Below are 24,209 nucleotides of genomic sequence, written 5' to 3' on the forward strand. Positions count from 1 at the left end.
GTATCTGGAGGCCAAAGAAGGCTCTAACCTTTTCCCTGTGTGTGATAGTAGGAAGGCGTCTGCTTTCTTTCTTTTAATTTTATTCCAAGTCAGCTTCTGCTATCCTTACTCAGCCAAAACTCCCATTAAAATCAGTGGAAATTTGCTTGAGAAAGGAGGGAGTGTCGCAGGATCTGCCCTTTTATGAATATTTCTTATGTAGTCTGCGACCTTTGAATTAGAAAAGGTATGGTACATATGTTAGATATTTTGAATACAGTTTTGATCACATCCCAAGTCATGACTGGCACCATTGTTCCATGTTTCTCTCCGCCACTCTCCCAGTTTTTGTACCTATCAACAAATGAGAGGAGTATTGACTGAACTGGATTGACTTTGAAACAGCTACAGACACACTAAATAAGTCCCTCTTTTAGAAAGGCAAGCTGTCCGTAGTGAAATTACAGATCTGACATAAAAGCAAATATATTCCAATGGACTGAGATTGCCTAGATCCAGGGTGAGCGGATGAGAATACTGGCTAATCATATGCTCAATTTCATTCAAACCATGCCCAGGTATAATGCAGATTTCACTTATAATGTTGCTGCTGTGGGTATTATTATTTCCTTAGTTTCTGTTGCACACTGATTCTTTTGCCGAAACTCATTATGTCTCATAAAACATATTTTGCCAGTAGTATAGAGCGGGGAAGGAGGACAGCCAGCCAGTGATTGCTCTTTGTATGAGGTAAAAGCAGAGTGCCTACCTAACTGTGGTTAAATTCTGCTCACCCTACTGATATGATTAACCCCACTGACTACTCACATGAGTACTGGGAGTAGAAGCTTTCACCAATATTTTTATAGTAGATACTTGTCTACTCCCACAATGAAAGTGGGATTGGGCCCAATATATACTTCTCTCTTTAACTATAGTAATCATCTGTTTCTGAATACATACTGGGAGACAAATTCTACTCTCACTGACACCATTGTCAATACCATTATTTCAGTAATTTACATGGTGCAACGGAAAGGAGAATTTAGCCCTTTAACAAAAACCACATGAGTGTATTCTGAGTGTGTGCATGGCTAGTTAACCTTGAACTTTTACCAAACTATTAGGAGCTGAAAGGCATATTATAAACTCAGCAGAGCTACATTTCTAAGATGTAACTCATTTACACTAAATACTTCCAGTTAATATAGGGCTGATGTAACATCTTATTTATAGATAGAAGATGGATTAAAAGCCTTGCACCTTTTCTACAATTATTTGGTCTGGAAACACAGATGCCTCATTATCTCTGCCAGAATTGCTCCCTAATTATGGTGAGTCCTAATATAACAGCTTCTACCCATAAATAAAACTAGTACCTAGCATATCATGGTCTGCCTTTGGATTGGTAAAGTAGCAGCATGAATATATATCTGGTGAGCATATGTTTGATTTCATAAGTGTCTGCAGCCAGACACTGCAGTTTCTGGGTTGTTGGTGCAGCGGCAGAAAGAGAGCGTGCCACTTGTGCTAATCATTGTCTGCAAAAAGCTCTGTGCTTGAACTGGCATTTCCCCCTCTGGACTTTAGGCCACTGAGATTCTTTTGCTGTTCCCACACAGCAAGAGGAGTTTGTTAGCCAGAACTAGACAAGTACAATCTACGTGATAATGCTGAATGCCTCAGCTCACACTGTGCCTACTGCAGGTCCTTTCAGTTGTGTTATTTTTGATCAATTCTATCACTTTGCTCAGTGGAGGAAGTTAAGGCCTCTGTGCTATAAAGTGGTTGGTTGTTTTTTTCATGTTGGCAGCTATCCCTGGTACTGTGCTCTCCTTCAGCAGGTGTTCTTTAGCTGGACAGGCTTTGTAATGTAAATTACTACCTCTAACTAGAGAGAGTACAGGTAGTCCTAAAACAAGCAAGCACATGCATTCAACCCACACAGACTTGGCAAAGCATGGATCAGCAGTGGTAGCTTAAATGGCCAATTAAGGACCTACCATTATGGGGTGTGCTTACATTGAGAATACATGTAAAAATATCTCGGAACTGGTTGTTTTTGTGAGAAAATTATTTTGTGAAAAAAGCAAATTTATGAAAACACTACTGGTACATTAGTTACTAAATCCCTAGTACTTTAAACCACTGTCAAAAATAATAAGACTTGTTTGTAATGCCTAATGTCTATCTTGTTAAACTTTGTTGGCCAGGATAACCTATTGTCATTGTTTGTCTAGTATTAGTGGTGGGCTTGAGGCTATAGAGTACATGCAAATAAAAAGAGTCTCTGCCCTGAGATTACACCATCTGAAATAATGGTCCTTAACCTGTAGTCTGTATCACACTTCTGGTGGTGCACAGAGAGCTGGTTCCTCACATGGTACTGGCTCACTTCATTTTCAGCTGCTAAATTGCACTTTAAAAAGCTAAAAATACATTAAAGGTGACATTTTCCAAAGTGGCCAAGTATAACCATTGAAGTCAATGGGAGCAGACTAAGGCCAAAGCTGAGTGCTATTGAAAATCTCACCCTGAATATCTTCCTGCTTTTACTTTTCCAGGTAAGCAGTTGTTGTACTTAACACAGGAATAATATTCGATCACCAGAAGAGGAGGTAGTGGACCATGCACTTGCAAATGGGGGAGAATTTGTTCAATGAGACAATATAGCTATTAAAAATGGAGTCACACTGAAACTCTGGTCTAAAAAAATGATGTACAGAACACAGAGTGCAGTAGAAAATCCAGAGGAGAGTGTCACTTGGTTTGCTTTATATTTAATTTCTGATGTATTAGCTCTACAGTATGCTTTCCATCTTGACACTGGCACATTTGCTGATTCTTTAAAATGAATGCCAACACCGTCCTGGTTCTCATTGTTCTGAACAGATGAGTTAAGACCTGAACTTCTTTGCAGGAATTGATGGCTCTGGGTTGAAAAGAGAGAAAATATGTGAACTGAATATGCCAGCTTTGTCTTTACAGGTTCTGAGGAGTTAGGAAGTGGAAGCTATGGGCATCGGTATATCACAGGCACCATAGTCGGTGACGATGATGGATTTGATATTGATGATTCAGACTATGACATTTATATTGAAGAGGTAAATTCAAAGGTTCCAGTTTGGCATTTCTATTTGTATTTATTTTCTAGTCGTATTTTAGATAAAGGGACTTGATCCTGTTGGCATATTTAACCTTTAACCTTATGTGCGCAGGTAAAATAAAAGTGGCTTGTTTGTGTCTTTCTCTTCCTTTAGGATGAATTTGTTTCTTCAAATATATTTCTTAGGGGATGTACCTTTAATTTCCATAGAACATGTTTAATTTTAGCATGTGACTGTACTAAACTTAAGTTTCTTTTATCTTGCTTTAGCTCAAGCCACTTCCTGCTATCAAAGGAGGCAACAGGAAGTTTTTGGTTGAAACCAAGGTTGCTCCAGGGGCTAGCACAAGGCTCCTTTCCAGGCTAATTACAACAACCTCAGATCCTATTGCTTCCCCTGCAACAACTATGCACCCTCTCCCTACAACCACTGCTAGCACCACTACAGCTAAGGCAACCAGAAGGAATGGCATGGCCTCAGCAGTACGGCTGTTTGATCTGTCCTGTGATGAAACCATCTGCTCTGCCGACAGCTTTTGTGTCAATGATTATGATCGAGGCGGTTCTCGGTGTCATTGTAACCTGGGCAAAGGAGGAGAGACTTGCACAGAAGGTAGGTTTTGTGCAGTGGGTTAGGGCAATTATTCTCCAAGCACAACACAATTCTGTCCTTAGCAACTTGATGGATGGATGGGGTTCTTTTCCTAATTGGCTCCCACATTTTGCCTCTGATGGTAACCAGTTTGGCAACTACTGATACTTGCTCACCACTCCCAATAAGGCCGACAAACTTTTCCTGGTGGCCAGTCAGGATCAGGTCATCTGGGCTTCCTCCAGCTTCTGCAGGATGGCATGATGTTGGGGTCTGGCAGCTCTGATCTTGGGCTGTGTCCTGGAGTTAGGTTCCAAAGAACTTCCTTTTGGACCCCAGTTTATGTAGTTGAACTTGAGTGCTGCTTAGCTCTACCTTAACCAGTCATTGTAAACTAAAATACTACAAAACAGTGTTTTTCACCAATCCTAGCCCATTATGAAACAATTCTTTAACCAATCAGACCCCACCATCGTAGTTGAATTAAATCTTGCAAAATTAGTAAGAACCAGACAGAGACCATACAGATAATAAAGGAGGGACCATAAAGGCAAAACAATAAAGAAGTATTGATTTCACGATCACAACTGTTGATAAGTGATTCCTTGCCAGACAGAATGCTATCAAAGTTTTCTTTAAACATTTTAAGATCTGTTTCTTTATCTGGTGATGGTGGGTACTATTAGGACCAAAATGCCTTCTTCACAGCCCAGTATTTCATTGTTTTAATGTAATTTGGATTAAATGTGAGGATGTGACTTTCCGCTCTTTAGCTCATAGCGGCTGCTGTCCTAATGTGGCCGCAGAAAAAGGGCTCAGATCTTACACCATGTCTCATTTTCTCCTTCTGGAAAACAATGATTGTCACAACCACGTCCAGTCCTGCTCTTTAAGCTGACACCAGTCTGTGTGATAATATCCAGCTGCTGAATCCCAAGCACTACTAAGATCCCTGGGTCTGGATAGTGAGAATCACTGTTCCTAGTTCTGGGTTTCTCGGATGTACTCCATAGCAAGGGCATCAGAGCTTTCACAAAACCCCCTGAGGCCCCGCCACCCGAGGCCCTGACCCCAGCCAAGCTGGAAGCCAGAGCAGGGCTGGGGAGCCTACCCCAAACCCAGGGCGGGGTGGAGGGCCGAAAGCAGTCCCCTGCCTGTGTTCCCACTCTCTGTGTCCCCTGCCCAGGGCAGGTGGAGGGACCCAGGCTCCCCACAGCTGCCCACATGGCTCTTCCTGACACAGCTCCAGCCAGGGGGAGGTGGAGGCCTCAGAGCTGCAGCCCGGCCATGATAAGAGTCGCATGGGCAGTTGTGGGGAGCCATGGTGGACCCTCCACCTGCCCACGGTGAAGGGGGCCTGAGAAACCCCCGGCCCATGTCTCTGCCCTCTGGGCCCCCCCATCCAGGGCAGGTGGACGGTCTGCGGCTCCCCTGCCTGCATGGCTCTTACCATGGACAGGCTGTGGCTCCGAGAAAGCCCCCCCCCTTCAGCTGGAGCCAGGTCGGGGAGAGCCACATGGGCAGCTGTGAGGAGCCAGCATGGAGTCGCGGACCCACCTCCTGCCTCCCAGGGGGCAGGGACATGGGCTGGGGGCTGCTCTCACCCCCCCCACACACACACCATGGGCAGGTGGAGGGTCTTCATGGCTCCCTGGCTGGGTTCCACACTGGCCTGGTCGGAGGTTGGGGCCTTGTGGGGAAGAGGAGAGGAAGGGGGCAGGGTCTGCCCCAGCAAAAAGTGGATGGGCCAGGCCTGTCCACTTTCAAAAAGTGGGAGGGCCGTGCCTCTCCTCCCCCTCCCAGTTCCAGCACCACAACTCTCTAGTGCAGACCCCATGCTGATACTCTTCTTGGACAATGGATCCCTGCAATCTGATCACCTAGACCCTGGCACCAATGCCACAACTCTCCTGAGCCCTTGCTTACTTAGACACTTTTCCCCTCAGTGACCACCTGGCTGTGGGAGCTCTGGTTTCAAAGGAACAACATAGCAGTAAAGCAAGGACATCCAGGATTAGCAAAGGAATTTTTTACACACAATTTAAAAAACACGAGAGATACAGATCTACGGAAAACAGTAAACCCCTGGATGCAGTCCCTTCAGAGTGTGCTCACCTCCTTTTGTAAGTCTCTTTAGGGGGGCAAAATCCTTCCTGTCTCTACTTTATCCAGCTGGGCTTCCATTCCTGAAAATGAAATGGCTTCCTTGGCTTAGAAAGCGGCTATCTAAACTCCTGAGGGGGACCAAGGCATCCATGTGCCAACTGGACATGAAGTCCAGGGAGGTGTGCTGCCTGCTTGGAGCCTGCATCTTAGACATTATGGAAAGGTGTGGCTCATCTGTCCCTTTAACCACTACCTCATGCTGCTTATCCACATGGGAACTAGTGATACTGCCAGGTGTGGCTCTGAGCAGATCAGCAGTGACTGTGGCATGTAGGGACAAAATCAGAAAGGCTAAGCCACCAAATGAGTTACACCTAGCAAGGGACATAGAAGGTAATAGGAAGAGGTTCTTTAAATACATTAGGAACAAGAGCAAGATGAAGGAAAGTATAATTTCTCTACTTAGTGGGGAAGGTGAGCTAATAATAGATGACATCAAAAAAGCTCAGTTCTTTAATGCCTATTTTGCTTCAGTCTTCACTAAAAAGGTTAATGGTGATCAGATACTTAACCCAGTTAATATTAATGAAAAAGGGGAAGGAAGACAAGTCAAAACAAGGAAAGAACAGGTTAAAGAATATTTCGACACTCTGGATTTATTCAGGTCCGTAGGGCCTGATGAAATTCATCCTAGAGTGCTTAAGGAGCTAGCTGAAGCAATCTCAGAATCATTAGCAACTATCTTTGAGAATTCATTTGAGGTCCCAGAGGACTTGAGAATGGCAAACATAATACCTATCCTTAAAAGAGGGAACAAAGAGGATCTGGGAAACTACAGACCAGTCAGCCTAACTTCTGGAACAAATTCTTAAACAATCAGTTTGTAAGCACTTAGAGGATAATAGGGGTTATAAGAAATAGCCAGCATGGATTTGTCTTACAAAAGGAGGTGAGCACACACTGAAGGGACTGCATCCAGGGGTTTACATCATACCAAACCAACCTAATTTCCTTCTTTGGCAGAGTTACTGGCCTAGTGCATAAGCAGGAAGCAATAGACATGATATATCTTGATTTTAGTAAGGATTTTTACACAGTTGAACATAGCATTTGGCATTCTCATAAGCAAACCAGAGAAATGTGGTCTAAATGAATTACTAAAATGAGTACTAAGATGAATTACTAAGGTGAGTGCACAACTGATTGAAAGACTGTACTCAAGGAGTAGCTATCAACGGTTCATTATCACACTGGGAGGGCATATCTAATGGGGACCACAGAGATGACTCCTGGGTCTAGTAATATTCAGTATTTTCATTAAGACTTGCATAGGCACCAACTTCTTCTGGCGCCGGTGGCTGCTCGACCCCCCTCTATCCCCGGCCCTGCCCCGACTCCAACCCCTTCCCCAAAATCCCTGCCCGAACTCTGCCCCCTCCCTGCCCCTATTCGACTCCTTCCCCAAATCTCCACTCCAGTCCCACCTCTTCCCTGCCTCCTCCCCTGAGAGTGCCATGTTCCCGCTCCTACCCCCTCCCTCCCAGAGCTTGCTACACCTGTTTGGTGCCGGCAAGTGCTGGAAGGGAGGAAGGAGCAGAGACGTGGCACGCTCAGAGCAGGCGGTGGAGGAGGAGATGAGGTGCGGGGGTGGGGTAGCCGTATCTATCCCAGGATATCAGAGAGACAAGCTGGGTGAGGTAATATCTTTTATTGGACAAACTTCTGTTGGTGAGAGAGACAAGCTTTCAGGCTTACACAGAACTCTTTTTCAGGTCTGGAAAATGTACTCAGAATGTCACAGTGAGATACAGATTGTTTAGCATAAGCAATTAACAAATATTTCAAGAGACCATTCGAAGTGAAGTGGCCCAATAACACTCCTCCAGTCATAGAGGGGAAGGAAAAACCACCATATCACCTGTGAGTGAACACTGTTCACAAAGTGATCATTCTATATCTGACTTATCAGCATGGTCGGGAGGTGGGGTATCTTGTGGTGAGCAGAGGAGTGAGGAGGGACCAGGCGGGCGGGTGAGGAAGCAAGCGGCGGGCAGGTGGGGGATCAGGTGGTGAGCATGGGGGGTCTTGCAATGGGCTGGGAGGGCGAAGAGGGACTCGGTGAGTGACGGTGCCAAGCGGGGAGGGGGCAGGGCCTGGGGCGGAATGGAGGAGGGGCCTTGGAGGAGTGTGGGCAGGGCTGCAGGTAGAAGAGGTGGGACAGGGGGCTAGCCTCCCCCATGGGAAGCTTCACCCGCTTCCCGTGCCTATCAGATATCATCCTCAAAGGACACCTGCACAACATTTTCAAAAGACGAACCGGGGAGCTTAAATTCATAACTTTGCTAGACACTAAAAATCCTGGATTGAATAGAGACAGTGGATTTATGGCATATAACAACAATCTATAACATGCTAATAATCCCCCCACCACTGCCTTTCCCCTACAAACACTTTCCCCCCTCTGATTGGAGGGGTGCTAATGGAATGGTCCCTTGAAATAAGTGTTAACTATGTATGCTAAACAATCTGTTAAACCTCCTATTTAGCTGTAACTCTCCTGAGTACATTTCCCAGACCTGAAGTAGAACTCTGTATAAGCTCGAAAGCTTGTCTTTCTCACCAATAGAAGTTGGTCCAATAAAAGATATTACCTCACCCAGCTTTGTCTCTCTAAAGAAGAGGTCCCCAGACTGTGAGGCACGCTCCCTGCGCAGAGGAACATTCGGGGCGGGAGGTGGGTTGGACCGAGACCAGCCCCCTGGCAGGCAGGGAGGGAGTGCCACCCAGCCCCGTGCGGCACCCAGCTCTGCCCATGGCCCCAGCTCCTGGCTCCGTGCCTGGCCCCTCCTCCATCTTCAACCCCCAACCATGGCCCTGCCTCAGCTCCACACCCAGCCTCAGTCCCTCGTTGTGTCTTCATTCCCTGCCCCAGCTCTGCTCCCAGCCCTTCCCCCAGCTGCAGCTCCAGCCTTGGCCTCCTTACCTCTGAGTCCCTGTCCCGTGCCCCCCAACCTGGGAGCCATGACCCCACTCCCAGCCCCGGCTCCAGAGGTGTTGGGGGCTCAGACAGGGGTAAGGGGGGTGTGACCCTGAAAAGTTTGGGGACCACTGCGCTAAAGCTCTGTTAGCATCAGTCTAAGATTTATTTTGTTTCTTTGTATTACAGCTGTAAAAGTAACTGTACTTGTGTACAAATGGAAAGGCAAAATCACCCCGAAAACAAATAATAGAGAAAGGTTAGACCCTTCATCCTTCCTACTTCATTAGGTTTATATCTGATTCAGAGATAATAGTCACATCCTGAGCTGTGGCTGAGGAGTCCTTGATGCTCCTCAGGACCAGAACATGCAAAGGTGTCTTTAAGCCATCTTTGTGCTCTTCCCAATCATGGGGCTGTCCTGTGCTGGGCTGACCTTCTGACATAAGCTAGAGAAGCATGAGGGCTGATACGCCAGCTGTCAACAGCCCTAAGGGACCATTATAGCAGCCAATGATTGCCAGGGCATAGGCTACCCCGGCCATACACTCTAAGCTGGCCACAGAGAGGAGGTGGTAATGTGGAAGCTGTTACACCTGCTCTAAGCCACCTAAGGATTCTCTGGTGGCTAAGTACATCAGCTTTAGAGCAGCTTTGCACTACAAAGCTGACCTAATGCAGCCTGGAATCTGACTCAATGTGTCTTTCCCACATATGTTCTCTTCCCTGAGGAGAAAAATGCCTTGCTGTCTCTGTGTTAAACATTTTCTTAAATCAAGATGAATCACCAAGGACCCAATTCTGCTTTCAGTTACATCAGTGAAAACCTAGTGATGCCACTGATGAAACTGTTGAGCAGAATTTTCCCATGAGTGTGCTGTTTCTGTGCAAGTTCAGCAGATCCTTTGGAACAAGGGAATTAGCTCTGAAAGGTAGGAGGAGGAGAAAGCTGTAGGTTAACTGATTGTTGATTGTTGCTGACAAATAGTTGTCTCTGGAGGAACTCTGTCTTGTTTTTTTGCCTGATGTTATCTAGTGCTAAATGTGTGTATCCATTTTATATTTGAACACATTGCTAAACAATATGCTCTTATCTTTGCCTTTCAGATATTATTATCCAGTATCCTCAGTTATATGGATACTCATACATCACCTTTGAACCGCTGAAAAATTCCTATCAGACATTCCAAATTACCCTTGAATTCAGGGTAAGTTTAAACAGTCCAAAACTCACAAAGCATTTTTAAATGTTATTCACTTCCATTAGTGTAAGGAAGGAGGAGAGTGAGTAGCTTCAAAAGCCTAGGCTGCAAGCTAGATATTGCAGTGAGTTAATCCGTAGCCTTCACCTTTGGAAATCTGGGTTTGCATCGCACAAGAGAAAATAAATGTGATAGTCTCCACCGAGATTTGTCCATACTCCTGGTATTTGTCCACACTCCTTTTTCTTAGGGAAGGTCCTGGAAATGGCAGTGTTGAGGGATTGCAGGTTAGCACTCACTTACTGTGACAGAGCTATACGAGTGAACTTTAGACTGCATTATGTTTAGAATTTTTGTAAATGTCTGTCTGTTCAGCAGTGGCACACCTATAAACTAATTAAGTACCTCTGAACTTCCTGTTTCATAGATAAGTAGATGTCCCTCATGCTTTACAGCATACACTGATCATCTTCAGAGATGAGGAAGTTATTTTTTCCTTCTTCCACCAGGCGTAATATCACTATGATTATTTTCTTCCTCTGAAACACTAGATACTGGACTCGTTAGATCAATGGGCTTATCTGATCTGAAAGTGTAATTTCTTTGTTCACTTGCATTTGTGCTATTTATTACAGACACAGCTGATAGCCTGTGATTAAGGTTGCCCAACACTTTCCATGAATAAATCAGAGTTTGTATACCTGCTCCTTTGCAATAGGACAAAGTCAGTATACATAGAACAGGTGGCCTAAAATCGGAACCAATTTCCAATAAAACCCTAATAGTGGATGCCCATCAAATATAGGATTTGGAATTGAACCACTTCTAATTTTGACTCTGCAAGAAAAAATTCCATCCAACAATGGTGTTTCAAAACCAATATCACTACCCCTTGTTTTTTCCCCTCTCTGAGAAAATAGTTCCTGGTTCCTGCACTCTTACTTCCATTAGTGCATTTACTTTATAGCCAGGAGGTGGAGACTGACTTTTGCATGTTGATACTGTGATCACAGGCTGAAGCGGAGGATGGTTTGCTGCTGTACTGTGGAGAGAATGAGCATGGTCGTGGTGATTTTATGTCACTGGCGATAATCCGACGCAACATCCAGTTCAGGTAATGGATCTACTGCCCTTCCACGCGTGAGCTCCTAACCCACTCCAGTCCTTGTGTGCAGTGAAAAGGGGCCTTTAAATGTTCTGCAACCAGAGGATTCCCCCAGCTCAGGCACTGGGGAAGTCAGCCACATCTGGGGAAGGCTGCCCCCTGAGGATTCCTTCACAAAGTGAACATTATTATTTCTTAGCAAGGTCAGAAATGCCTGCAGTCCACTAGCACTATGCTAGCGCTGTAGCTAGGTGTATACAGTTAGTTACTTTGCTTCATAAATAAGGGAACCCCAAGAAAGTTTTCAGAACAAAGGAGATGCACCTAACCCAGGTGTCTAGTAGTAGTACAATGCATTACTCTGCAGGAATCAAGTTTGGGGCTGGAACTTGGTCCCACATCACCGATCTGGTCGGAGCTTGAGGAGCTTTAATGGAAATGGAGAAAAAGAGTCTCACATTGCTCTAGTGACTGTATCTTAAAGGATATCTGGAGAGACTTCCATCTGGCACTTATTAACCGGAATGGTGATTGCTATAAAGATGGGGGGACAACAAAAGGGAATGATGTGTCCTAACCCTATTTCTGGTCTATCTCAACCTGACCCATATAGTGGAGACAAAGCAAAGAAAATAGCATGCTTTGTGCACGTTCAGCTTTGCTGCTGTTGAGGTCTCCTTGTCAGTCAGTACCAAACATTCTGAGTTTCATATAGAATCCCAATATTATTGCTTTAGCTGCAGCTCTCACCAAGGATTTAGGAAAATTCCCAAGAGAAATTACTGTGATAGCAGCAACTCAAATTCTAATACGCTGCATCTTGAAACCATTTCAGAAAGTTGGCAGGCTTTGCCATATACTTCGTATTGCCAGAGGATGTAAAGTCTCCTACATGGAAGAAGGAAACAGATTAAAGAAAGTTTAAATTTGAAAAGATATTTTATCTGCTCTAAAATAGACCAGATATAGATCAGTTGTCTGAGTGTTTTTATATCGCTCTTTAATGTAAAAGGAGAAACAGAGAGGCTCTGAGAAGAGAAGGCACTCTTTTTAGTCAAAAAACAAGATTAGGTTGGTTGTTTAATGAAAAATTGTCACTTTTGTGCTCCTTGTCTGTCTCTTGCAGGTTCAATTGTGGGACTGGAGTTGCAGTCATTATGAGTGAAAGCAAAATCAAACTGGGCAACTGGCACAGTGTCACTGTGTTCAGAGATGGGCTGAATGGCTGGCTCCGGCTGGATAACGACACACCAGTCACAGGTAAATCTCAGGTAAGTAATCATGTTCCTAATGTTCAGCCTTGGTTCTCTGCAAACTGACGGCATTTCTTCCTAACAGGGAGTGTGTTGCACTAGATCAGATTAAATGTGTGTGTCTTTATTAGGGATGGGACAGTTGCATGAACGAGAATCAATTTGAATATTTAAAAAGGCTTGGTTTCCTCACTGCACTTTCCCATTGTCCAGCAATCCTCCAGCCACCATCCCTAGCCCCAGATGTGTTCTCCTTTCCAATATCTAGCAGAGCATACTGTTGTTCTCCCCAATTCCTTGCCTTGCCTCCCATATCTGCTCCCCACTGCTGCCTAGTCCAGATTAAAAAAATACCTCTCTCTCTCTCTCACGCATGCACACATCACACCACACCCCCCAGGCTTGTCTATCCTTAAAAGTTAGGTTGACATAGCCACAGTGCTCAGTTGTGTGAAAAATTCCCACTCTGAGCACCATAGTTAAGCCAATTAACCACCAGTGTTGATGCAATGAGGTTGATGGAAGAATTCTTCCATCAACCTAGCTACTGCTGCTTGGAGAAGTGGATTACCTACAGTGACAGAATAACTCCTTCCGCCACTATCAGAAGAGTCTGTGCTATAGCACTGCCATGACACAGCTGCCTCACCATACCTATGTAGCGCCCGTAGTGCAGACAGGGCCCCAGAGACATAGACAGATACGCATGTATAACGACACAAGGGCTTCAAAGACAAAAGAGCTCAATAATATTTTCATTAAATAAAAATTAAAAATAGAGATGGTGGAAAACTGTAGAAACACTGGTTCACTGTAAAAGGAAACTACTAAAATATCTAAGAATGAACTGAAAAGAAAAAGAAAGAAAAATAAAAGTAATAATAGGCTCTGAACAGTTGTTATGCAGTTAGAGACACAGTGCCAGAATCTGCCCTGAGTGAGGCCTCTTTTAACTCCAATGATTTCATGAGGGAAAGCCAAGATAAATATTATAAATGAAGATACCTTGACTTGATCCCCTGTTACCTGAGGAGAGAACAGAAGAAAAATAATTAGTGGACAATTGCCAATAACTCAGCTCCTGTTACTTCTACTACCCCCAGGGCAACCACTACTAGCCTCCTCCGCCACCCCTGAAAATGAAATGGTTTTGATTTGGCTCTAGAGGTTATATCACTAAATTTGGCTTTAGACATTTATTTACAAACTCTAAAGATAGTATTTAAAATAAAACACCCAAAGGCACTGGCTAAACTTAAAAGTTGTGCACTTTATCTATGCTGGCATGGTTAAAGCAGTGAACCCTCTGCCTAAGTGTAGCACAATTATACTGGTTCTACAAGTGCTTATGCCAGTATAATTTATTCTGATAGGGGAACCAAAATAAGATGTACTGGTGTAAAGCACCTTATCCTGGCATAACTGCATCTGCAGTAGGGCTCTTACTGACAAAACCATGACATCCAAAAAAAAATCACACGCCTTTCTGACATAGATATGCCAGTAAAACTTTAAGTTGAGTCCTGGCCTAAAGAAATCAAAAAATGTAGAATAAATTTAGCCCTGGCATAAATGGGTATAATTCCACTGAAATGTGTCCTGTTAACATAGGGCTTAATTTATTATTATTTATTTATTTAATGCTCACACTTTGCTCAGTGCTGTCCAAGACACAAATATTAAGTTACTTTGGACCCCACAGAGCCTACAAATGAAAACACAAACATAGGACAACAAGTTATACTGGGAAGCACAAAGGAAGGACAGACATGCCCTCATAATCAAATGATTTGTTAATTTTGTTTACATTAGTAGATTCAAAGCATCCCAAGATAAGAAATAGGCATAAAAGTAAATGTTTAGGGTGCTGATATTTTAGGAGGAGGAATGAGTGGGAAAGAATTACTAATGGACAACATAGTTTTCCTCAAAGGCATCTTTTTCTTCATTGAGGGGAAAAAAACTGATCATGACTGTATGGCTTAATTACCTTGCCTTCATTAGTCTATCATAGAATATAACGTGTTATTTAAAATAGTTAAACAGCTTTGTTTTACCTTGTAGGGCCAATATAGTAAAATTACCTTCCGGACTCCTTTCTATCTTGGTGGTGCTCCTAGTACATACTGGTTGATCAGAGCAGCAGGAACCAACCGTGGCTTTCAGGGCTGCGTTCAGTCACTTATTGTCAATGGGAAGATAGTTGATATGAGACCCTGGCCACTAGGGAAGGCTTTAAGCGGTGCTGACGTAGGTAAGTGCAATGTTATGGGGTCCTTTATCAATGTTAAACAAGAACAATAGCGTTATTTTCTACCAATTGAAAAGTGAAACAGTTGTGTTCAGAGTTTGGTTGGGGAGAGTGGGGGTTAGGTCTGTATATTTTGTATAGTATTTCTCTAGACTCTGTAAAGGATTTTGAGTTCGTATTTCAAACACTCAGTGAAGACAAGCTCTCAACAAAGCATGCTGACTGTTGGCCTGGGTGCATCATTAGTAATTGCCCCAGAGAAAGTTTCCAGGGGTGAATTTGAGATCCATGACAGAATTTCTTGGCATGATAAAGGACTCTTCTCCCCAAATGAGGACCCAGTACACTAGTCCAGCAGTTCTCAAACTGGGGTCAGCAGACCCCTGCGGGTCCGCAAGGGTACTCCAGGGGGTCCGTGAATCATGTCCGGCTCCAGGGGGTCCGCTAGTCATGTCCGGGGCTGCCGGCCCCTCTGATCAACTCCTTGCCTTCCCTTCCAGGGCCTCCTGCACACCACGGAACAGCTGTTCAGTGGGTGCAGGAGGTGCTGGGAGGGGTGGGGAGGAGCAGGGATGGGGCGCACTTGGGGGAGGGGGCAGAAAGAGTCGGGGAAGAGGAGGGGCAGGGGTGGAGCGGGGCCAGGGAGAGGTGGGGTGGGGTGGAACCTTGGGGAAAGGTGTGGAGTGGGGGCAGGGCCTGGGGCTGAGCGGGTGTTGGGCATCCCCTGGGAAAATTACCAGAGATCACTCCCAATTCCAATAAGGATTCTGATAGGATTCAGTGCTTCAAATCCCACCAAGGGGTTCTTCTGTTATCACAAATTCATAACAGCTTTTTGCTCAGAACAAGAACCCTTATGCACAGGTTAGCTTTTCCTTTATGCAGACTGCATCCTTGATTTGCAGAGACCATGAATAGGTTATCAACCAGACAATGGTTATATCTTCAGGGCATAGCTGCAAAAGATTGGGTGCAGAGGTGGGAATCTGTATTCCCCTCTTCCCCATGTACTTCCTAGGGAAACAATATATCTTTGTCCCAAAGTTCCTTCTCGTGTGGCACATTGTTTAAAATAGTCCTTTGATGCTCATAACACTTACATAGGTGTTACACATCTTCCATCTAGAGAACTTACATACATTATAATATGAAGATATACACCTCTACCCCAACATAACGTGACCCGATATAACATGGGTTCGCATAAAACGCTCTGAGCAGCATGTTAAGAGTGCTGAGCCAAGCCGGGGCCTAGGGGTTGGATAAGGGGCAGAGGGTATCGGGGATGGTCAGGGGCTCCCCCCACCCCAGGGTCTGGGAGGCAGGAGCTGTGGGTGGGGAACTTTTGGGGGCCCCGCAGTCCCAGGGGATTAGCGGGGGGGGGGGCGGAAGCAGCCCGCTCTGCTTCCCTCGCCCCAGCTCTAGACGTGTCGTGCGGGAGAGGGGACTTGGGGGAAGGGATCATAGAATCATAGAATATCAGGGTTGGAAGGGACCCCAGAAGGTCATCTAGTCCAACCCCCTGCTCGAAGCAGGACCAATTCCCAGTTAAATCATCCCAGCCAGGGCTTTGTCAAGCCTGACCTTAAAAACCTCTAAGGAAGGAGATTCTACCACCTCCCTAGGTAACGCATTCCAGTGTTTCACCACCCTCTTAGTGAAAAAGTTTTTCCTAATATCCAATCTAAACCTCCCCCACTGCAACTTGAGACCATTACTCCTCGTTCTGTCATCTGCTACCATTGAGAACAGTTTAGAGCCATCCTCTTTGGAACCCCCTTTCAGGTAGTTGAAAGCAGCTATCAAATCCCCCCTCATTCTTCTCTTCTGCAGGCTAAACAATCCCAGCTCCCTCAGCCTCTCCTCATAAGTCATGTGTTCCAGACCCCTAATCATTTTTGTTGCCCTTCGCTGGACTCTCTCCAATTTATCCACATCCTTCTTGTAGTGTGGGGCCCCCCCGCACTCCTCCCCGCACTCACCGGCAGCAGTAGAAGCGGAGCAGCCTGGCCCCAGTGCGCGGCACTACGCCAGCTCCCAGCCGCAGCACTCCACTTCCCACCGCAGGTGAGTGCAGGACCTCCCCCCAGCCCCGGCCAGCGACACGGCTGGGGACGGGGCAAGGAAAGCGGAGCAGGCTGGGGCCACGTTGCTCCACTTCCCGCCACTGGTGAGTTTGGGGGGAAATGCGGTGAGATTTTTTTGTCTCCCACGGACCACGTTATATCAGGGTAGAGGTGTACCTATCTCATAGAACTGGAAGGGACCTTGAAAGGTCATTGAGTTGAGTCCAGTCCAGACCCCTGCCTTCACAGCCGGACCAAGTACCATCCCTTATTTTTGCCCCAGATCCCTAAATGGCATCCTCAAGGACTGAACTCACAATCCTGGGTTTAGCAGGCCATTGCTCAAACCACTGAGCTATCCCTTCCCCACAATGATACATCAATTTTGCCTTTATAAAACAATGGACCCCAAAGCTATGTAAATCTAATTCAGTAAAGTCTCCCAAAAATATTACAGGAAATTGACATGTCTGTCACACTTACAGTCTGAACAGAACGATTGATTTGCCCAAGGTCACACAGTGAGTCAGTGGCAAAAGCAGGAATAGAATCCATACGTCCTGACTGTCCTGTGCTTTAGGCACGAAGTCATCTTTCTTCTCTTTTGTAGTTTTGCAGTCAAAATCCCAGTAGGGCAGTGATCAATGTGCAACTTACTAACAACAGCTCTGTATTCTCTGGATAAGATGACCAGACTCTGTGCTGTATAAGAAAGGAACAGAGTGACCCAGGAACCGGACACTGAAAAAAATAGGGTTTTGGAAGCAGAGAGAGTAATTTCATGATAGAGTGAGAATCTATGGAAAACAGCTTAAAACCTTTCTAAGGTTCCCTCATCCCTAATCTCTATTGCCTCTTGGGTCCCAGCTAGTCATTCCCAGCCATGTGCCCTCCACACACTGTTGCATCAACAATCAACATCAACTAAAATAAATGCTGGATTTTTCCATGTGTGACCTGAAGCCGAAAGATAGAACCATACTGTGTGTTACATTGCTCCTTGCAATTGCAGAGCTTGCTGTGTACCATGTACCATGGAAGCTTTGCAAACAGTGTAGAAAATGACTTAAAACTGTACATAATATAAACTGGAATTAGCGATTCAAGTCTATTAGCTTTTCTGGTAACTGACCTTCCATTCTATTCTGCTTATATTGGGTATAAATCAGGGACCACAAAATGGAAAAAAAGAAGAGAGGCCTGTCCTGTGTATAAATCAGTCCTACTGGTGAGATTATGAATCTCACATAGAACTGTAAATCAAAGTGCTGGCAAAGGAGGAAGGGCAAACACCTTTAGTACTGCATATTCCTGCTGAAGCTCCCTTCTTTCTCTTCTGCCACTATGAGGGCCCCACGCCTGGGATTTCATGGAGGCATGAGATGCAGGAGGGGAAGGTTGACTTTTCAGTGTACTCATTAATACTGAACTGAAAAATGGAATACCTCAATGTCACTTGGGGCGGGGGGTTGTTTGGACAGCAGGATCATAGAACCATAGGGTTAGAAGGTACCACAAGGGTCATCTAGTCTAACCCCCAGTCAAGATGCAGGATTTGTGGATGGTCTCCTTAGAAACTGAGAATGCGCTGGCTGGAACAGAAGCAGTCTCTTCACCTTAATCACTGAGAACGTGTCAGTTTGGAACTTCTACCATTAATTTAAACAAATGTATTGTCCTTTATCTCAAAGATTTTGCTTAAATTTTCTGCTCATGAAAGTGCAAAACTAACAGCAATGACGACCACTACAATAAACATAGTACAGATGGGTGTTGTGTTGTGTAGGTTTCTACTTACGTCTCTGCCCATATGTCTCTCTGGTAACCTGCAGCACCCTCCTAATACAGTACTGGTGATCTCCTCCCAAGCAGGGATTTCCAGAAGCACTTTCCAGGCCCAGTCCCACAGATGTCAAAGCCAGACATTTAAATGTAGTCCTCTGTTAATAATTCATGAGAGCACAGATTCATTAGTGTATTGTTGAAATAGGGACGGGATCGTACTGGCCATATTTAGTTTGGCTCTTTGTGTTGAGGCCTTAAATATTCCATGGTGATAATGATGTTGATCAGTTGATCAGTGAACAGATGGGATAGGAAGAGGTCATCAGTTGCTGACATCTGTTTTGAGAGGTCTGTTTATTAGATTATTGGATTTTTCTTTATGAAGCTTGGTAAGTGAATTCAGTCGATCTGGCCTTTCTTGCCTCGGTGTGCTGCTGGACTTCTTTTTTTCACTCCTTTGGATTTATCACAAGCTGCTGTTTGTATTGTGGTAGAGCATAAGGGTCCCTATCGGGAACAGGCCCCAATGCGTAAGCACAAAAAGATGGTCCCTGCCCCATAGAGCTGACAATCTGGGCAGCTTGTGAAGGTTGTGAAGGGACACAACTTGTCCCTCTTTAGCAACATGAGGGTGATGGGTTAGATTCTGCTGGCATAACTCAGGGCCCCCTGGTAATACAGAGTCCCCTGGGAGCAGTACCCAGAAGAATCTGGCCGGGGCAGCCAAAGGAGAAAGCAGTGGAACTTTCATTCCCTAGTGTGGCCTCCAGTCACAGTTTCAATGTTCTCCTGCCCCAGTGGAAGCCATGAGGGGAAGGAAGCAGTGCGTATGCTGTTTGGGACAGTCTCATGTAGGAGGGAGGCAATGCAGACTCTGCTCACTGTCTGCATGGGAGAATTACCCAGAGGCACAGCAGGCCTTCATAAAGCCTGATGTTTTACTAGCGGTTTCCCCGAGGTCACAAACTCATAGAGAGCTGACATGTAATTTGGAATTCCCCCTGGGTGGAATCCTTTGGGTGAAACATTTTGAAATCAATGCGAGCTTTACCATTGATTTCACTGGGTCCAGGATTTCATCCCATCTCAGAAATATGTTCGTCTGAAAAACACCTGCATCCAGGTGCACAGATCACTGAGCCTTGGTCCGCACTACAAACTGATGTCAGTATAACTATGTTGCTCAAGGGTGTGAAAATCCAGACCCCTGAGTGAAACAATTGTATTGTCCTAACCCCCAGTGCAGTAAGCGTAGACAAGCCTTGAGAGTGAACACTCTGGAAGCGCTACACTGCTACATCATATATATTTGCAGATGACTTCATAGTCTATTAGAAAACTCATAGCCTTATGATTAAGGGAAAAAAGTAGAATCTAGCAGTTAGAGAATCATACTGGAACCCATGACTTCTGGGTTCCATCTGTGACTTTGCCATTCACTGGTTGCCTCAGTTTCCCCATTTATAAAATAGGCCTTGTACTATTCACTTCCATCATAGTGCTGCTGTGATTATTAGTGATAAGTGGGGTGAGAGCCTCAAAGTATAGGTGCTCTGTGTGTGCAAATGTTGTTTAAACCCACAACCGTGGATTATATTCAGATGAAAAACAGTACCACAGGATCCCTACTCCTATCCAGCCCCCACTTTACCATGGTTAACAGCTGTTTGTGAGAGAGGAAGGGGAATAATTAGCATTGCAAGAACAGCTGCTCACACAGCTGGCTGGCAGGGGAGGCATTTTTTAGGGTAATTGTCTCTCTTCACCTGGAAGTGGAATTCATCCTGTCCCTGAGGAGAAGATGTGTCCGCATGGGTTCTGTCTTTAACCTGTAGTCCTCTGGTTGGGTACCTCATGCTTTGTGCTATGAATAGTGTAATCAGGCCACCACTTGGTACATTAAAGACTAGGCTTGATGAAACACTTATAAATGTACAATAAGGAACAATTCTGCACTGTCAGGGAGAGGGACCAAATGACCTAATAGATATTTTTCCATCTCTAACTTCTGTGACTTTGTGATCCAAAGGTTATATTCCAGGTTGTATAGCATAGTGGTCTTCTTGTTCATGTAACAGGACAAAACAATTAATCAACTCTGGTTGAAATGACTGGCTGAATTGAAGTTTATCATGTGTTAAATCTCTACAGAAGTTCTTTCCCTGCTGTTCTTTACACACTGAATGAATGTAAGATAGGAAATGAAACTCTGAGTTTGAACTGCACTGATGCCAGGACCCCACTGAGATTTTACAGTGCCCTGTGCAGTAGATTAAATATTTCTGCCTGATGCGCCTCTTCCTTTTTAAAAAAAGGGTTCCTCTTGTCAATAGCAGGTTTGCCAAACTTTGCTCAGTCACCTCACAACCGCTCTCTGCTTGTCAGTTCTGACTGTTTCCTACTCACCCTTAAAAAGAACAGGAGTACTTGTGACACCTTAGAGACTAACAAATTTATTTGAGCACAAGCTTTCGTGGGCTACAGCCCACTTCATCGGATGCATAGAATGGAACATATAGTAAGAAGATATAGATATATAGATATATATACAGAGAAGGTGGAAGTTGCTATACAAACTGTAAAAAGCTAATTAGTTAAGATGAGCTATTATCAGCAGGAGAAAAAAACTTTTGTAGTGATAATCAAGATGGCCCATTTAGACAGTTAACAAGAAAGTGTGAGGATACTTAACATAGGGAAATAGATTCAATATGTGTAATGACCCAGCCTCTCCCAGTCTCTATTCAAACCCAAGTTAATGGTATCTAGTTTGCATATTAATTCAAGCTCAGCAGTTTTTCATTGGAGTCTGTTTTTGAAGCTTTTCTGTTGCAAAATTACCACCCTTAAATCTTTTACTGAGTGGCCAGAGAGGTTGAGGTGTTCTCCTACTGGTTTTTGAATGTTATGATTCCTGATGTCAGATTTGTGTCCATTTATTCTTTTGCGTAGAGGCTGTCTGGTTTAGCCACTCCATCAGGGGCTCATTCACCTGCACATCTACCAATGTGATATATGCCATCATGTGCCAGCAGTGCCCCTCTGCCATGTACATTGGCCACTAAGTCTCTAAGGTGCCACTAGTACTCCTTTTCTTTTTGCGAATACAGACTAACACGGCTGCTACTCTGAAACTAGCCTCTTACAATTTGTATGGCAACTTCTCTGTATGTGAATATATATATCGTCTTCCTATATGTTCCATTCTATGCATCCGATGAAGTGGGCTGTAGCCCATGAAAACTTATGCTCTAATAAATTTGTTAGTCTCTAAGGTGTCACAAGTACTCCTGTTCTTTTTGCGGATACAGACTAACACGGCTGCTACTCTGAAAACTACTCACCCTTGTGCATGTTTCATGTCTGAATGATCCAACCTGTAATCTGAGGTCAATCACCCTGAAAATACTCACTTGAAGCTCCCTCAATATACATACCCCACCTCCGGGAGTATGTTTGAAGGTATTCAAGTGTAAATTTATTGTCTGTCACCATTTTGTAGGACTTCACCCCTTTAAAACACTGCAGAAACATAAGCGATGTACTCACACACAGCGCACATGTTGATCTGGGCCTTGTTAACTAATATTTACAATTTATTCCTGTAGACTAGGGGGGAAATGATTTAAATAAACAATAATACAATTTAAAATAAAGAAAAATATCTGAGTTAACTGGTACTTCATACACTTTTGACTATTAAACACATGTATCACTGACTGAGAAGGAAATACAAAAAAATCCGTCCTTCTATGACAGTTTTGATATTGTTACCTCAGGGCACCTTTCTGTGCTGTAGACATCATATGCCAGCGTGGTGGAAATGGTGATTAGAAAGCCCATATGTTGGTAATATGGATCCCCTGCAGTGCAGACAGAACAGTTAACAACTACATGCTGGTTAATAAGCTTAGATGGTGCTGCTTAATACATTCAGTGCTTACCATACTGTCCCCAAACTTCGAATGAACAAAGCAGCACTTAAGATAATTGAGGTTAAACAAATCAGCATGTTTGTAATGTAAACAATCGGGTGACACGAGGAGGTTCTGAAATACACATTCGTGAGAACAACAAAGATGCTACTGAGGGTAGGCAAAACCCACTCCTCTGGCAAATGGTTATACTGTAAAAAATATCTTGTGAGTTATTTGGTTAGTTCTCGTTTCTACCATTTTTAAAGCATCTTTATGATGCAGTGTAAAATCAATGCTGAAATCAAGCACTTACCCTAAAATCTGCTTTGTAGTTTTGCACACTGAGAGAGAATTCTGTTTACTTGAGAAAGCAAATTGCATTTGTTTGTAACAACAAGCAAGCAGCCCGCTAAATCCTCTTGGATTAACTGGTATGGTATGACATTCTGGCTCTGAGTTTAGGTGAATGCAGCAGTGGAATCTGCGATGAGGCTTCCTGTATTAACAGCGGCACCTGCACTGCAAGCCAAGCTGATTCATACATGTGCCTTTGCCCTCTTGGATTTAAAGGTCGGCATTGTGAAGAAGGTGAGAGGACACCAGATGTGTTTTATTTCTGACTTAAGTTTTAGTCTGTGTTCAATACACTTTCTCAATAGGATAAGATCAGTTTGGATGTCATTGAACTGTCAGAAAACAGTCCTGATTTGTTCCTTCTCCTAAAAAGCACAGGCATATGCTGATAAAATGGTGCTAGATGCCTTGTGTGCATGTTATGTTGTTTGTTTTTATGGACTCCACGCTCCCTTTGGCGTGGATAGGGGAACGGTTGCAGTCCTTGTGCACTTCAGAGCACGGGGACCGCTCCTTCTTCACACTGCCTGCTGGGAAACCCATTCTAAGCGCTTGGGAGAAAACAGGGCTGTGTTCCTGATGTTTCTCTATGCCTGACCAATAGAGTTGGGCTGTCTGAGGAAGGAAGTTCAGTAGCATGTTTATCCTGTGTGCCTGAGAGCTGCAGAAGGAATGGCAGGGCTTCTAGTGTGACGGTAGATTTAAATGCATAATGAAGAAAGCTGTCTGAAATTGGTTAGGGAGTTAGTCAATTTCTTACCTTAGAGCCCAAGCTGACCTACTTGTTTTTTCTGGAATTCCAGCATTTATCCTGGCCATACCTCAGTTCAATGAGTCGTTAAGGTCATTTGCTGCAACATCCTGGCCTTTGGAACCACAGAACTACCTTTCCTTCATGGAGTTTGAGATGACATTTCGTCCAGATTCAGAGAATGGGGTCCTCTTGTACAGCTATGACACAGACAGCAAGGACTTCCTGTCTATTAACATGCTGGGCAGCTATGTGGAGTTCAGGTTTGATTGTGGTTCAGGAACAGCCATTATCAGGTAAATATTAGTTGTAATAGTTTTTCAAACAATGCCACGATGAAGATATGGGAAAGGAATAGCTATGTTGGAGAGGCTACTGGTTTGTGTAGTTATATATTCACTCTCCAACAAAATCCAGTGACGGGTACTTCTAGGGAAGGCACAGAAGCTGTGTGTCTAACTGCAATACTATAACACAGGGGTATTTTTTCTTGTCTGGTGGTCTGAAGCTGACATAAGCATTGATAGCATTTATCATTTCATCCTACCCTGCAACTGCAGATGTTATTCTTATCCATGTAGGGAAAATACTTTAAAAATATTCATCTCCTTGCCTCACTAATATTAACACAAGAAATTAAGGAATAATATATAATGAAACTAGATATTTTACAGTCATCTTTAACAATAGCCTAATATGTGGCAATAATGTATGCAAAGATGTGAGTAACACAGTATATTGCCTGTGGCCATTATATATTGTATG

The 24,209-nt window shown here is 44.2% G+C and overlaps 1 protein-coding gene across 2 annotated transcripts in view; it reads left to right on the forward strand.

Moving 5' to 3' along the window:
• Positions 1–24,209, forward strand: part of EGFLAM (EGF like, fibronectin type III and laminin G domains) — a 128,808-nt gene that overhangs the window by 73,472 nt on the left and 31,127 nt on the right. For both annotated transcript variants that reach the window (XM_048851259.2, XM_048851260.2), the window contains exons 8-15: positions 2,968–3,083; positions 3,356–3,698; positions 9,868–9,968; positions 10,976–11,076; positions 12,194–12,338; positions 14,385–14,574; positions 22,802–22,927; positions 23,497–23,740. In XM_048851259.2, the coding sequence (XP_048707216.1) occupies positions 2,968–3,083; positions 3,356–3,698; positions 9,868–9,968; positions 10,976–11,076; positions 12,194–12,338; positions 14,385–14,574; positions 22,802–22,927; positions 23,497–23,740 (1,366 nt within the window). The remainder of the gene's footprint in view (positions 1–2,967; positions 3,084–3,355; positions 3,699–9,867; positions 9,969–10,975; positions 11,077–12,193; positions 12,339–14,384; positions 14,575–22,801; positions 22,928–23,496; positions 23,741–24,209) is intronic.

This window comes from Caretta caretta, chromosome 5 (genome assembly GCF_965140235.1).
Source record: "Caretta caretta isolate rCarCar2 chromosome 5, rCarCar1.hap1, whole genome shotgun sequence".
NCBI classification, from domain to species: domain Eukaryota; kingdom Metazoa; phylum Chordata; order Testudines; family Cheloniidae; genus Caretta; species Caretta caretta.